Below are 13136 nucleotides of genomic sequence, written 5' to 3'. Positions count from 1 at the left end.
GTCTACACAACTGGCAACTATCTCCCGGACAAATCCTTTTATGGCAGAGGCTTAGCTCATGAATATTAATTAAGTAATGCTGCTTTTTATTGGTTAACCTCCCTAAAAGGGTGTTCCCACACTATGTAAATACATACACATAAGGGGAGTTATTTGACAGGGTCCCTACGCAGTGTTCACTGCTCCCTACTCCCTGAACACGGTTTATCATTTGAAGTGGACTTCACTGACTTCCTGTGAAGTGATCTATCAATGTTCCCTTATTCCCTATGCCGTTTGCAGTGCCCTTCGAACTGAACATGTTTGTTCCCTTCGAATTGGAATCTCACTTATATACCCTGTGAAGTCCACTTCCGGTCGAATGGAACGCACCTAGCCTATAGCTTCAAAATCGACCACTCCATGCACGTCAGTGCGTCCGCCATCTTGCAACGGTCAGCATGCGAATCAAAAAATGCCACAACACTGCACAGTTTCTGGTTGAAGATTCTGGATTCTCCAAAGAAATGGGATAACCTTTTACATTGATTTGTTTTTTTGTACATATTAACTCAATGTTACTGTTTTTCATACTGTGGTAACTTAATGTTGTGTTAGCTGACTTCTTCGTCTTGTTGATTTTTGTTAGTTTTCTATATTCATGTGCTGAAGTTTATTACAGATATTGATTTGTTTAACTAGTAGCAACAGCCTCTGGTGGAACGGCAACGGCAACGTCATTCTGGCGTTCTATTGCGCATGCGCGACATTACCTGTTACTTCTTGACGTTCTACTGTAACCGTCTACTACGGGAGAACAGCTGATTTGCCGTAGTCGTTACTACGTGACAGATTAAGACAGTTAATGTTATGTTTTAGGTTATGTGGCATTGAAATCGTTTCTGTATATCATTAAGTGCTAAAATCAACCCTTCTCTTTCTTTTTAAAACCACTTTCTTTTTGTATTTTGTCTGATGATTAAATTATTCCCTATGCCGTCCTCTTTACTGTTGCTTAGTGATTTTTCTCTTCAACGGCTGAGACTCGTCACTAGTTCACTGGGACTCATCTCTTCACCACACCGGTGTTTTGACCGTTGCAATATGGCGGACGGTTAACGATTACAGTGCTTAATGAGGATTCTATGTTTGTATATCTATGGTTCACACCACAGAGGGGTTCGCGCACTTACTCACGTATGCCTTTGAGCCAATCAGTTACGACTACTGAGAGAAATACGCGTTACGTCGTTAATATTCATGAGCCGGAAGACGTGCCGTTTTAGCAGCTTACCCAGGATGCTCGGCGTGTCGATAGCATTGAAGAATGTGTGACAATGGCAACAAATACTACAGAGATGAATCCAAATTTCGACTGTCCGTCATGGTAATAAATAAAAACAAACAAATACACTGCAGTCTATGCTAAGTTTAGTGCATGAAAAAGGTGTATTCTTACCCAGCATTAAAACAATAATCTTACACCGAACTGTTAGCTCTCTTGCTCTTTTAGCAGACACACCGTCACACTAATGGAACTGAAACTTGTTTTACAAAGAACATTATTTGTGTAGAAGAGTATAATTCATGTTCATTGATCAAACTATGGAACATCCCAGAAGCTAAATGCTTTATTTCTGATCATAATCTGCACAGTGGATGATTTGTGGGATGAGTTCATGAGTTTCTCCTTCCAGGGCAGGGAAGCCTCCAGCAGGGCTGCATTTGGACGTCGTGAAAGGAGACAAACTTGTTGAGGTATTGCAATGATTTTTAAAAATATTGGTTAATAACTTAAGTAGACTTGGTAATGAGAACTTAACCATCACATATTTTGTAAATTGTTCTGAGTACTCCACCTTGTGTGGTTGCAAACCTGTATTCTGTTACATGGAAGACAAAAGTGAAAATAATTTTCACAAAATTTAATTTTTCAAAATTCTTGATGCAAGTCTTTTCCATGCAAAGTGTAAAGTGACCACACCTCCAAAAAGGACCAATGTTAGCTATATATACAGTATATAATATATATACAGTACTGTTCAAAAGTCTTAGTCATGTTAAAATGGTTTTAAGCCAGTTATTTTCTGTAGTATGTCAGTAGGAAATATCAGTTTACATTTCCAAATATTCCTTTTGCTCTTAATTGTAATAATCCAGTGAGATTTTTGAAGAACTGAGACGCTTGAAGAAACTTTACTGCAAATCTTCCTGAAAAACTATGCGTAAGTGTACCTGGACAAAAGCTATTTTAAATTATTTAAAATTATTATTTTAATTATTATTTAAAAGTATCCATTATTTTAGAGGCATCCTTTCTTTACAGTGTTTTTACTAAACTTTCCACAGCACTGTAAGTTAGCTTTGCAGGTCGATTTATTTAAACGTCTTGGAAACATTGCGGCAGTTCATCCGTTTTTTTCTGTAAAGTGATATTTCCTTCTGACATACTACAGCAAATTATAGAAATAACTGGCTTAAAACTATTTTTGGAAGGGTGGAAATATTAATGTGCCTAAGACTACTGCGTATAGGCTATATATAAATGGCTAATGGGCCATATTACATGTATATAACCATAACAGAATAGCATGCGTTGTATTTATTTATCTGGGTAAACCTATCTTTTTTATATATATATAAAAATAAAATAAAAAATTAAATGACCGTTTGTCCAACATGCCACAGCGATGCACCAGATACTGACCTGACCGCCTGCAGCTCAGTTGAGTTTTATTCTTCCCACACTGATGCGTGCATTATGGTGGCCTTCAGGTCCAAAAGCGGTGCTAGAGAAACAAGACCCTGAGATTTAAGCTCTGAGAGAGGAGTCACTCCTCAGGTGTTATAACTCCAGGGCACATCATGATGACATGCTATGTGTACTGGGTCGTTTGACAAAATACTGTGATGCTATCTGGACACTGAATATATTGCAGCAGGATAGTGGTTTATATACAGTGCCACAGGTGAATATGGTAACATTGTTAACCAATAGAAATCACCATACTTCCCCAGTTGATTAATCACAGTACATTAAGACTTACATTTTGTACAAGTTTCCTGAAATATGAGGTGGCATCTTTACCTACATTTACAGCACTGAAATCAGGACACAAAGCCAGGTTGAAAAATTCATTCAATATTGGTGACATTAAAGGATTTTACTAGGCCTGCGATTAATCGCATCCAAAATAAAAGTTTGTGTTTACATAACATATGTGGGTGCACTGTGTATAATTATTATTATATTATATATATATATATATATATATATATATAAATACACACACATGCTTGTATATATTTAAGAAATATTTTCATGTATATACTGTATATACAGTAGATTAATATATAATTTATATGATATGTAAATATAAATATTTTATATATAAATACAAAGTATTTTTCTTAAATATACATGTTTGTGTATTTATATATATATATATATATATATATATATACAAAATAATTATACACAGTGCACCCACATATATTATGTAAACACAAACTTTTATTTTGGAAGCGATTAATTGTGATTAATCGCATCCAAAATAAAAGTTTATGTTTATGATATATACACAAAATAATTATACACAGTGCACCCACATATATTATGTAAACACAAACTTTTATTTTGGAAGCGATTAATCGTGATTAATCGCATCCAAAATAAAAGTTTGTGTTTATGATGTGTATATATATATATATATATATATATATATATATATATATATATATATATATATATATATATACACACACAAAATAATTATACACAGTGCACCCACATATATTATGTAAACACAAACTTTTATTTTGGATGTGATTAATCACGATTAATCGTTTGACAGCCCTATTTTTTACAGAGGGGATTTTGGATATCTCTCTTCATCATGCCATACATATGAAAATACCGTCAACTGGATGGAAAAACTCTAGTTTTATAGGAACAAAACTACAATTTGTTGCTGAAGTGCAGATTTATTTGTCGGTGCGGGTGACAAAAAGTCATTTTGAGAGAACCATCCCTAAAGATGTGTATTATCATTTAAATATCTACAAATATAAAGTATAATAAAATAAACACTTGGATGTTTTTTCAACTGGTCTGAAATATGATTATGTTATTGGTAAATTTAACCCAAAATTGCTTGACCAAAACAATGGTCTTGCCTTAATTTCTGGTATTCAAAATCAAATTTTAAGTTGCAGGATTTTGAGAAACAAAGCAACATTATGAAATATTTCGGATTCTGCACCATTTCTGTTGCAAATCAATAAAATAAATGCATTTTCACTAGGCTTATTTCCATCATTTTTCATTATATATATATCAGTTTTTTTACTTTTCTTGGACTTGGACACAATCCAAAAGAGACGGTTATTAAATGGTGAATTCATTTCTACAGTCCTATTTTAAATACGGTCATTCTGCCCAATTGTGTCTGATTGTTTGTAGTTTTGAGCTCAAAATATAAGTTTGTGAACAGGCGACTGAAGCGCTCTCTCTGCAGAAACTGATCATTGATGAGAAGAAGTATTATTTGTTCGGGAGGAACCCAGACGTCTGTGACTTCACCATCGACCATCAGTCGTGCTCTCGCGTGCACGCGGCCCTCGTCTACCACCGCCATTTGAAACGGGTGTTTCTCATCGACCTCAACAGCAGTAAGTGCATCTCTAGACCAATGAGAAACATTTCTCAGGCTACATTTCTAAACAAGCATGTATGTTGATGTCATTTAGCACATGGTACGTTCCTGGGACACATTCGCCTGGAGCCCCACAAGCCCCAGCAGGTTCCCATCGACTCAACGATGTCGTTTGGTGCATCCACGCGCGTCTACACCATTCGGGAGAAACCTCAGAGTCAGCCGGGCTCTGGCGTCGGCGAAAGTAAAACTGGGGACGACGAGGAGCTGAAGGGACTTCTGGGACTTCCAGAGGAAGAAACTGAACTGGAGGTACGTAGAAGTTTATTCCTCTTATTCTATATATGATACACTCATAACTGAATAACACAAGAATGGGAATTCTGTAGTGAAAGACTATCACGTGTCCAGATTTTTTTTTTTTTCAGAAGACGCTACCAATAGCTGTATGTGTGTATATTCATCCCTAAAATGCTCAAATTTTTTACAGCAGAAGCAAATGCTATCATTTTGGCTGACGTGTATATACACATATACACACACACACACACACACATATATATATATGCTGGGAGGATACACCCATCTTCTGATTCGATGCCAATACGATATGTATTGCAATTTTTTTTTTTAAGAACAAGTATTGCGATTCGATATTGCAATATACAGTATTTCAATTTTTTGTATGATTTAAATTTAGTCTGTAAATGGTGATGATCACATATACAAAAACAAATCATCACATTTTTCTGAGTTTTATTTCAGAAGCATCATTCTCTTGAATAAATGATTCAATAACAGATACTTTTGTTTAACAGTCACTTGTCGCCACTCGGTGGCGAAACAATGTAATCGATAAAGGCGTTATTTTAAGCACCAAGTTTCTATCAAAAGCTGATTTTGATCGCTATCGTAGTTCATATTTGAACTTTAAAACGTTTATCTGATCATTTTAACTATTCCATCACAGAAATAATGATATTATGAGGTTGAAAAGAGTGTTTGTGAAGCTGTTTCATGACAAGCGGGTCAGCGGCTCACATATAGTGAAAAGATTCAGTGAGTCCAGTGTGTGTGGGGCAAGGCAGGAAACCTCTGAGTCTGACACGGCATCAAGAAATGCCTCGTAAATCTCTGTTGCGCAAGGAGAAAGCCGTACATCAGTTCTGTGCGGAGATGCCGGCGAGTTCTCTGGCCCGAGCTCATCTCGGATGGTCTAGAAGACAGTGGAAGTGTGTGCTGTGGTCAGATGAGTCAGTTCTCAGTCCCAAAGACAAAAGGGGTTTTCTTCAGTTCAGCGACATGAGTAAAGCAAACATCTGTCCTAGTATTGGGGCGGCATCAGTGCAAGCGGTATGGGTGACTTGCATTTGTGTGAGGGTACCACTTACATGGAGGTATATATTTGGAATATTTGGTATATATTTGGTATATATCTTTCCTGGGAAGCAAGACAATGCCCGCCCTCATTCTGCACATGCTAAAACTGAGTGCTTTCTAGACACTTGCCTGCAGTCCAGATCTGTCTCTTATTGGAAAGGAGTATTTAATATACTAGTGAAAATTCACAAATATTTTGCTGTTTTTGCAATGAATGGATGTTGCAGTGAATGAACTGTAAATACAATTTTTTATGAATTTTGCATCTTTTGGCAGAACCTGACCGAGTTCAACACCGCTCATAACAAGCGCATCTCCACCCTCACCATAGAAGAGGGAAACCTGGATATTCAGAGGCCCAAGAGGAAGAGGAAGAGCTCCAGAGTGACCTTCAACGAAGAGGATGAGGTCATTAACCCAGGTAGAGTGAACCTGAGCCTCAATCCACTACTGAGCCACTTAGGACTTAATGCTTAAGTAAAGGATATTATTAGAAAAATAATGCACACCCGAGGTGGTAATGTGGTTACACTTCGGGTGTGTAGTATTTTTCTAATAATTCAACAGTTATTGCTCTTATGTTACCACACCTCGAAACATTGTTCAGATGATGTATTTCTAGACGTTTGTCAACTTTGGGTCATTAAAACGCTCTTGTATGTAGGACTAATTCCTTACGCATCTAATTCCAAGCCTCCGTTGCTATATTCAAAATGTCATTTTAGATCTAGTAACAGAGGTTTGAGCCACTAGGTACGTTTACATGGACACCTTTTGGTTTAGTCGGAATGAAATCAATCCAATCAACTATTTATTGCATATTACTACATAAACACCATGACGTAAACGCTGGCACAATTTATCAACAGCAATAAGCTATCACTTTGCTTAAATGCATGGTATTCATTTATTGTGAACTGCAAACAGTTGAACGCTCTACAGTGACGTGTGCAGCGCTCATATTTATTGAAGGGCACCTATTATGCCCGCTTTTACAAGATGTAATATTGATCTCTGGTGTCCCCAGAATGTATTTGTGAAGTTTCAGCTCAAAATACCCCACAGTTAATTTATTATAACCATTTGAAAATGTCATTTTGGGGCCTGTTTAAAAATTAGCTGTTTTGGTGTATACCACCTTAAATGCAAATGAGCTGCATATCCCCGCCCTGCCTTTGGATGAGGGCGTCACTTGATACCTATGGCAGTCGGTACTGAGAGAGTGAGAGAAACCGCTGTTTTGAATGTCATTCAGCCGTACATGTTTGAATCGGAATATATAAATAGTCTCTGATCAGACCCAGATGACGAAGAGACTCCGGCAGAATAAACACAAATGAGAATGGACCAGTACGTCTCGGTATGGTTATTTGATGCATTTATGTACTTATGGAGTTGTAATCGCATCCCCTTTGCAATTATGGATGTGCAACACACACAGACACACACAAACACTAACGTTGGCGCAATTTTTTTAAACTACAAACACATACTGTGATAAAGTTTGCTACGTACAAGCGAAATTACATTTATGCGAGGGACGGGGACCTGTGGCGTCATGTTTACTTGTCATACCGGTGCTTCTGTGGCAAATGTGAGAAGATGGCTAACATACAGAACAACGACATATATGCAGTTTTTAATACAATTTCTTAAATATAAATAAATATAACGTTATATATTTATAAACGTGTGGTTACACACTATACAAACAAGGTTTAAATTATATACACAGACATCCTACGACGACAACAAATTTAGACGGATTTGTTTTTGAATTGGCTGACATCGACTGAAATTACTATTTGCTCAAAAAACATAAAATACACTTACTGTTACTGAAGGTGACGGTGGATCGCAAACAGTAGACGACGATCCACACTTGAGGATTAACTTTTAAGCAAGAACTACTTTTAATTGACCCTCGTTCACAAAACAGTCAGTCAGAAAATGATTCGCTCAATCATAAACTTATTTACAAAGGAAAGGTGCCACTAAAACTTCCTAAATACAATACATCCACTGTGTTTTCAGTGGCTCTGATGTCAGAAATAAGTGAAAACTACTATGTTATTATTACATCCCATCCCACGACAGAACACTTATGATTCTAGGAGACATTACCGGCTGTCGTTGAAACAACGGAGGATGGTGTACAGATCACAGAGGGCGGGGTCTAGGCTACAACAACACTGTCAATCAAACCCCTTGCTCACTTTCTACGTCACAAAGCTCTGAATCTCAGAACAGCTCGTTCTGACACAGTGAATATGATTTATTGAGATTGAAAAAAAAAACACTGGGTGGATTTATCATTGTAGGGTGGTTTTGCTCACACACTGCCAACACACATTTATGTTCAAACACCATGTAAAAGTGAATTTTCCATAATAGGTGCCCTTTAAATGAAATCATCTCCTGTTGAGGTTGAGTAAATGCCTTCATCCGTGTTGCGACTACTTTCAATCCATCCACAAATTTAAGATCTCTTAAAGTATGTCTTTTCTCATACTACTTATGGATTTTAAATGTGATAAAACTGAACTCAAGACCTGCGGGTTTCCGAAGTGCCCCTGTTTTTTTTTTTTTTTTTTTGCTGGACAGGAAAGTCATCACAAAAATGACTCGAATATTGGTTTGTTTGTCTTGGGTTATAGTATCACCCTTTTTTTAACCGTGTTTGTGTTCACTCTTTTAGAGGACATCGACCCCTCTGTTGGGCGTTTCAGAAACATGGTCTCAACAGCTGTCGTTCCTATTAAGGTAACGTATTCAAATCTCGACGTCAGCCAAATGCGAAAAGGGAGTGTGATTTACATGAACGTCTATGTCGGTTTACTCAACAGAGGAAGAAAACGGGCGGAAGTAACGCGCTGGGAGTGGAGGAAAGCGTAACGCGACACATGCACGCGTTCCCCTTGCAAGGTGGACTCTACAGAGACCTCCCTCCTGCCAGTCACGAAGCTCCATCCACAGGAGCTCCCAGCGGAGCCGCCATCCTGGGAGGACTGCCGTTACCCCTGCCGAACCCTGCCCCGGACGTAGACCTGGCCCACGAGGCCCCGCCACCCCCGCTCAAGCTCAACCCCAACCCCACGCCTATAACCGGCCCGTACGTGTCCGAGCTGCTCAACGAACCCCGCAAGAAGAAGTACGCTAAAGAAGCCTGGCCTGGCAAGAAGCCCACCCCGTCTCTGCTTATTTAGGTATGCCTCTTCTGTCTTCTACCGGACTACAATGCGAGACGTTCATATGGACAGTTTTCAAGGAATGATTTTCCCAAAAAATGAACATTTGACTTGCACGTCATTCCGGATTGGTATCGCATTCTGTACCTGATGACAGAAGGTCTTCATTTGCTCAATTCACTTCGATTTCAAAATAGGTGCATTTCACTCTGTCCCTCACAGTAGATAATCTGATCTTGGCCTTATAAATCATAAAACGGCTGTTTGGATATTGTGCTTTAGGACTTTTGTGCTTCACAGACAAACAACAACAACAACAGGGTTCGTAGTGACATGTGGGCGAGTAAATGACAGTTTGCATTTTTGGTTGAACTTAAAAAGCCAATATAAGGAAACAAAAGTACATCACTTGACCCAAATAGCAAAATGTGATATAATTAGCTTGAGACTCACGAGGGTTTATCTTTTATAGTCTACTCTCTTTTTTTTATATTACTATTTATGTAAAATGTTTACAAGCACAGGCTTTTTTATGTACTCGTTTTGGAACCGTTGGCCGTTTGGCCGAAACACTTCCATTAGCATCATTAATTCAGATGAGATAGATCTTCCACAAACATGGACTACGCTTTAAAACTGGTGAAAATCGGCATTACTGTAACACTTTTCCTCTTGTCAAGATTCCTTGACCTTCCTCAGCTGTATTATTCCCTTTAAAGGAGTAGTTCACTTTTAAAATAACTTTTGCTGATAATTTACTCACCGCCATGTCATCCAAGATGTCCATGTCTTTCTTTCTTCAGTCGAAAAGAAATTAAGGTTTTTGATGAAAACATTCCTGCATTTATCTCCATATAATGGACTTCAATGGGGTCCAAAAGAGAGTTTCAGTGCAGCTTCACATGGCTTTAAACGATTCCAGACGATTAATAAGGGTCTTATCAAGCAAAACGGTCATTTCAAAAATAAGTTTTATAAGCACAAATGGTCGCCTTGCTCTGTTCTGTGATGCGCGTTCGTGACTCTCCTGTTCGAACTCGTTCTTCAAAATGAACAAATCTTTTCCCGAGTCAATTCGTTCATTTTGTTTGTTGAATGAACCAAGTGACACAAAAAAAGATTCGTTCATTTTGATAAACGAGTTCGAACAGGAGAGTCACGAACGTGCATCACAGAACAGAGCAAGGCGACCATTTGAGCTTATAAAACTTTAACTTTGTTATCTATTTATTAAATGAGCGATCGTTTCGCTTGATTAAGACTCTTATTCATCGTATGGAATCGTTTAAAGCCCTTTGCACTGTTTGCACTGTTTGAACCGTTTGGTTCCCATTGAAGTCCATTATATGGAGAAAAATCCTGGAATGTTTTCATCAAAAACCTTAATTTCTTTTCGACTGAAGAAACAAAGACGTGGACATCTTGGATGACATGGGGTCGAGTAAATTATCAGCAAAAGTTATTTTTTAAAAGTGAACTACACCTTTAAAATACGAGCAGAGTGAAGTGTTTAGATGATGGTAATGTTGTTCATCCCTCCCGTTTCCATCCAGACTGTCTTCACCGTTGAATAAGAAAAAAAAAGAAAAAAGATGTTTTATACTCTTATGTTCTGTTTGGTACATTTGTTTGTACATATCACTCACAATAAAACCTTGTGTATTTTTTATATATTTAAACTTTGTAATTACCAATTTCAGACTCTTCTTTTATGGTGGTGGTTGTATTTTTGCTAATAGAGATGCATTCTGGGAAGCATACTATCAGAATACCTAGCAATCCATTAGTCCAGGTAGAGGCATGACGGGTGCTGAAGAACACAAACAAACATTGCATTTAAAGCATAATTAATATACAATTCTGGAAGCGTTTTTCACCAGGAATTTGGAAATTAAAGTTAAAATAAGTTACACTGACTTGATCTGAAAGCTGTGTGTGTTATATTTCTATGTAGACAGAATGAGTGGGGTTTTATGACGTTTTTGTGATGCATCAGTGATTGTTCCACTTCTGCTTTATACTTCTGCTCTCCACTAATGAAACAACGAGGATTATTAGAAAGCCAAATTTATTTATATTTATTTCAACCGCACCAGACACACCAGATGATGTTTTAGTGGAAAATTTTTAGAGTAATGATAATAAATACGTCTTGAGCATCAAATCAGCATATTAGAAGGATTTCTGAAGGATCATGTGACTGTTGACTAAGTAATGATACTGAAAATTCAGCTTTAATCACCACTGTAAATAAAAAAGTTCTCTCAACTTACATTTTTTAGTTATCTTTTTGCTTTGACTCAGTTAAGTTTTATTTACTCAACAAGTTAACATAGTGAAAATAGTTGACCCAACAACTTATTATTTTTAAGTAAAACTTGCAAAGTTTAGTTGAAAGATGATAACTTACATTTTCAAGTTATCTGTACTAAAATGTATGTTCATTAAAATTAATTTGACATTTTCTCTCAACTTGCACATTCGACCAAGCAAATCAATAAATGTTAAGAACAAACTCAGTTAACATATTCAAAATAATACAATGGTATTGCAATTGCATGAAGTTTAAAGATGCATGGAAAGTGTATTCATGAGGACAAAACACATTTTTTTCACATTTTTAAAATCTCAAAATCTTTTTTCGAGTCATGACTCGTCCTAGATAAGACCCTTATTCGTCATCTGGAATCGTTTAAAGCCCTTTGAAGCTGCACTGAAACTCTCATTTGGACCTTGAACCGTTTGGTTCCCATTGAAGTCCATTATATGGAGAAAATCCTGGAATATTTTCATCAAAAACCTTAATTTCTTTTCGACTGAAGAAAGAAAGACGTGGACATCTTGGATGATATGAGGGTGAGTAAATTATCAGCAAAAGCTTTTTTAAAAGTGAACTACTCCTTTAACCCGCAACATTGAATACGTTGCAGCGCCGCATCAAGTGGACTCAACTGGAAAACACAACTACATCATCGCATCAAGGCTGCCCGACACACACTTCTGCTCAACAGCTGCCTCTCTGCCTACATCGAAGCTGTAAGTTTAACTGCGTTATAATTTTTCTGCTGAGAAATGTCATTGTCATGTAGCTTTTACAGTTGTGTGCGTTTCAAGAGAGTGTGACCGCTTCTCATATGATGAAATGTAATTTCATTGGAAGAACATGCAAATTGTTATTTTTTTATCTTATTGTTTGTCATAATTGTTTTCTTGGTCACATGTCTTTCTGGGTTTTGGTCCATTTGTTGTTGTAGGCTGTAAGGACTTTTACCATAACTTAAATAATTTGGCGAAATGATAGGGAACTGACAGACCTGGAACTACATCTTAAAATGGCCAATCAGAATCAAGCACTCAACATTCCTGCGTTATAATAATGGTGTTCAAAAATAACAAGAACAATATACAACTGTGTGAAATAGCTTGTCTTTCAGGCTCAGCCTGCACTGAAATCTGTGGCCACAAGAATTAGTTTTCCTGCTCTATAGACAAATACCCTAAAAGGTATCTTTAATTTTTGTTTTCAGGCATGACACAGTAACCTGTCATAGCAACAGGTCTGTAAACCCAAATCTGATCAGAAGCAGGCTTATTTAATGTAAATAGGATGAGATTGCATCTTTTTTAAGTGGAGGTGATACTTAAAGTGTGGCTACTTTCTTACTTGCTTGGTCGCTGCTCTGCTTGGCCCATATTGAATGAACTGGGCTAGTTAAGTGCGATCAAAGGCCCCGTTCACACCGCCAGTCTTAATGCTCAATTCTGATTGTTTTTGGTTCGGCTGTTCACATTACCTTTTAAAATGTGGCCTATATCTGATTCCAACATGTTTCAATCTAACCCGTATGCGCAAAAGAACAATAACGATGACATCATACGCAGCACACTGTTGCACTAATGTTGGTGTGGTTATGGAGGAAGTAAGCATTTACGC

The 13136-nt window shown here is 37.4% G+C and overlaps 1 protein-coding gene and 1 non-coding gene across 2 annotated transcripts; both read left to right on the top strand.

Moving 5' to 3' along the window:
• The first annotated feature begins 1243 nt into the window (after window positions 1-1243).
• ppp1r8b (protein phosphatase 1, regulatory subunit 8b) lies at window positions 1244-9836 on the top strand. The gene is made up of 7 exons (XM_039651332.2): window positions 1244-1366; window positions 1677-1737; window positions 4497-4650; window positions 4729-4946; window positions 6291-6435; window positions 8713-8777; window positions 8861-9836. The coding sequence occupies exons 1-7, from the start codon at window positions 1317-1319 to the stop codon at window positions 9218-9220; spliced, it is 1053 nt and encodes a 350-aa protein (XP_039507266.2). The 5' UTR covers window positions 1244-1316; the 3' UTR covers window positions 9221-9836.
• LOC120462717 (small Cajal body-specific RNA 1) lies at window positions 2670-2845 on the top strand. The gene has a single exon (XR_005618401.1).
• Window positions 9837-13136: the final 3300 nt, after the last annotated feature.

This window comes from Pimephales promelas, chromosome 12 (assembly GCF_988280905.1).
Source record: "Pimephales promelas chromosome 12, fPimPro1.hap1.1, whole genome shotgun sequence".
NCBI classification, from domain to species: Eukaryota; Metazoa; Chordata; class Actinopteri; order Cypriniformes; family Leuciscidae; genus Pimephales; species Pimephales promelas.
This window is presented reverse-complemented; position numbering and strand designations above follow the sequence as displayed.

Bases quoted from the DNA above. Each gene is read 5' to 3' on its own strand.
- ppp1r8b (XM_039651332.2), top strand. From the start codon at position 1,317: ATGGCAACAAATACTACAGAGATGAATCCAAATTTCGACTGTCCGTCA. The intron at 4,651-4,728 runs GTAAGTGCATCT...GATGTCATTTAG, and splicing joins TCTCATCGACCTCAACAGCA to CACATGGTACGTTCCTGGGA. The intron at 8,778-8,860 runs GTAACGTATTCA...TTTACTCAACAG, and splicing joins CAGCTGTCGTTCCTATTAAG to AGGAAGAAAACGGGCGGAAG.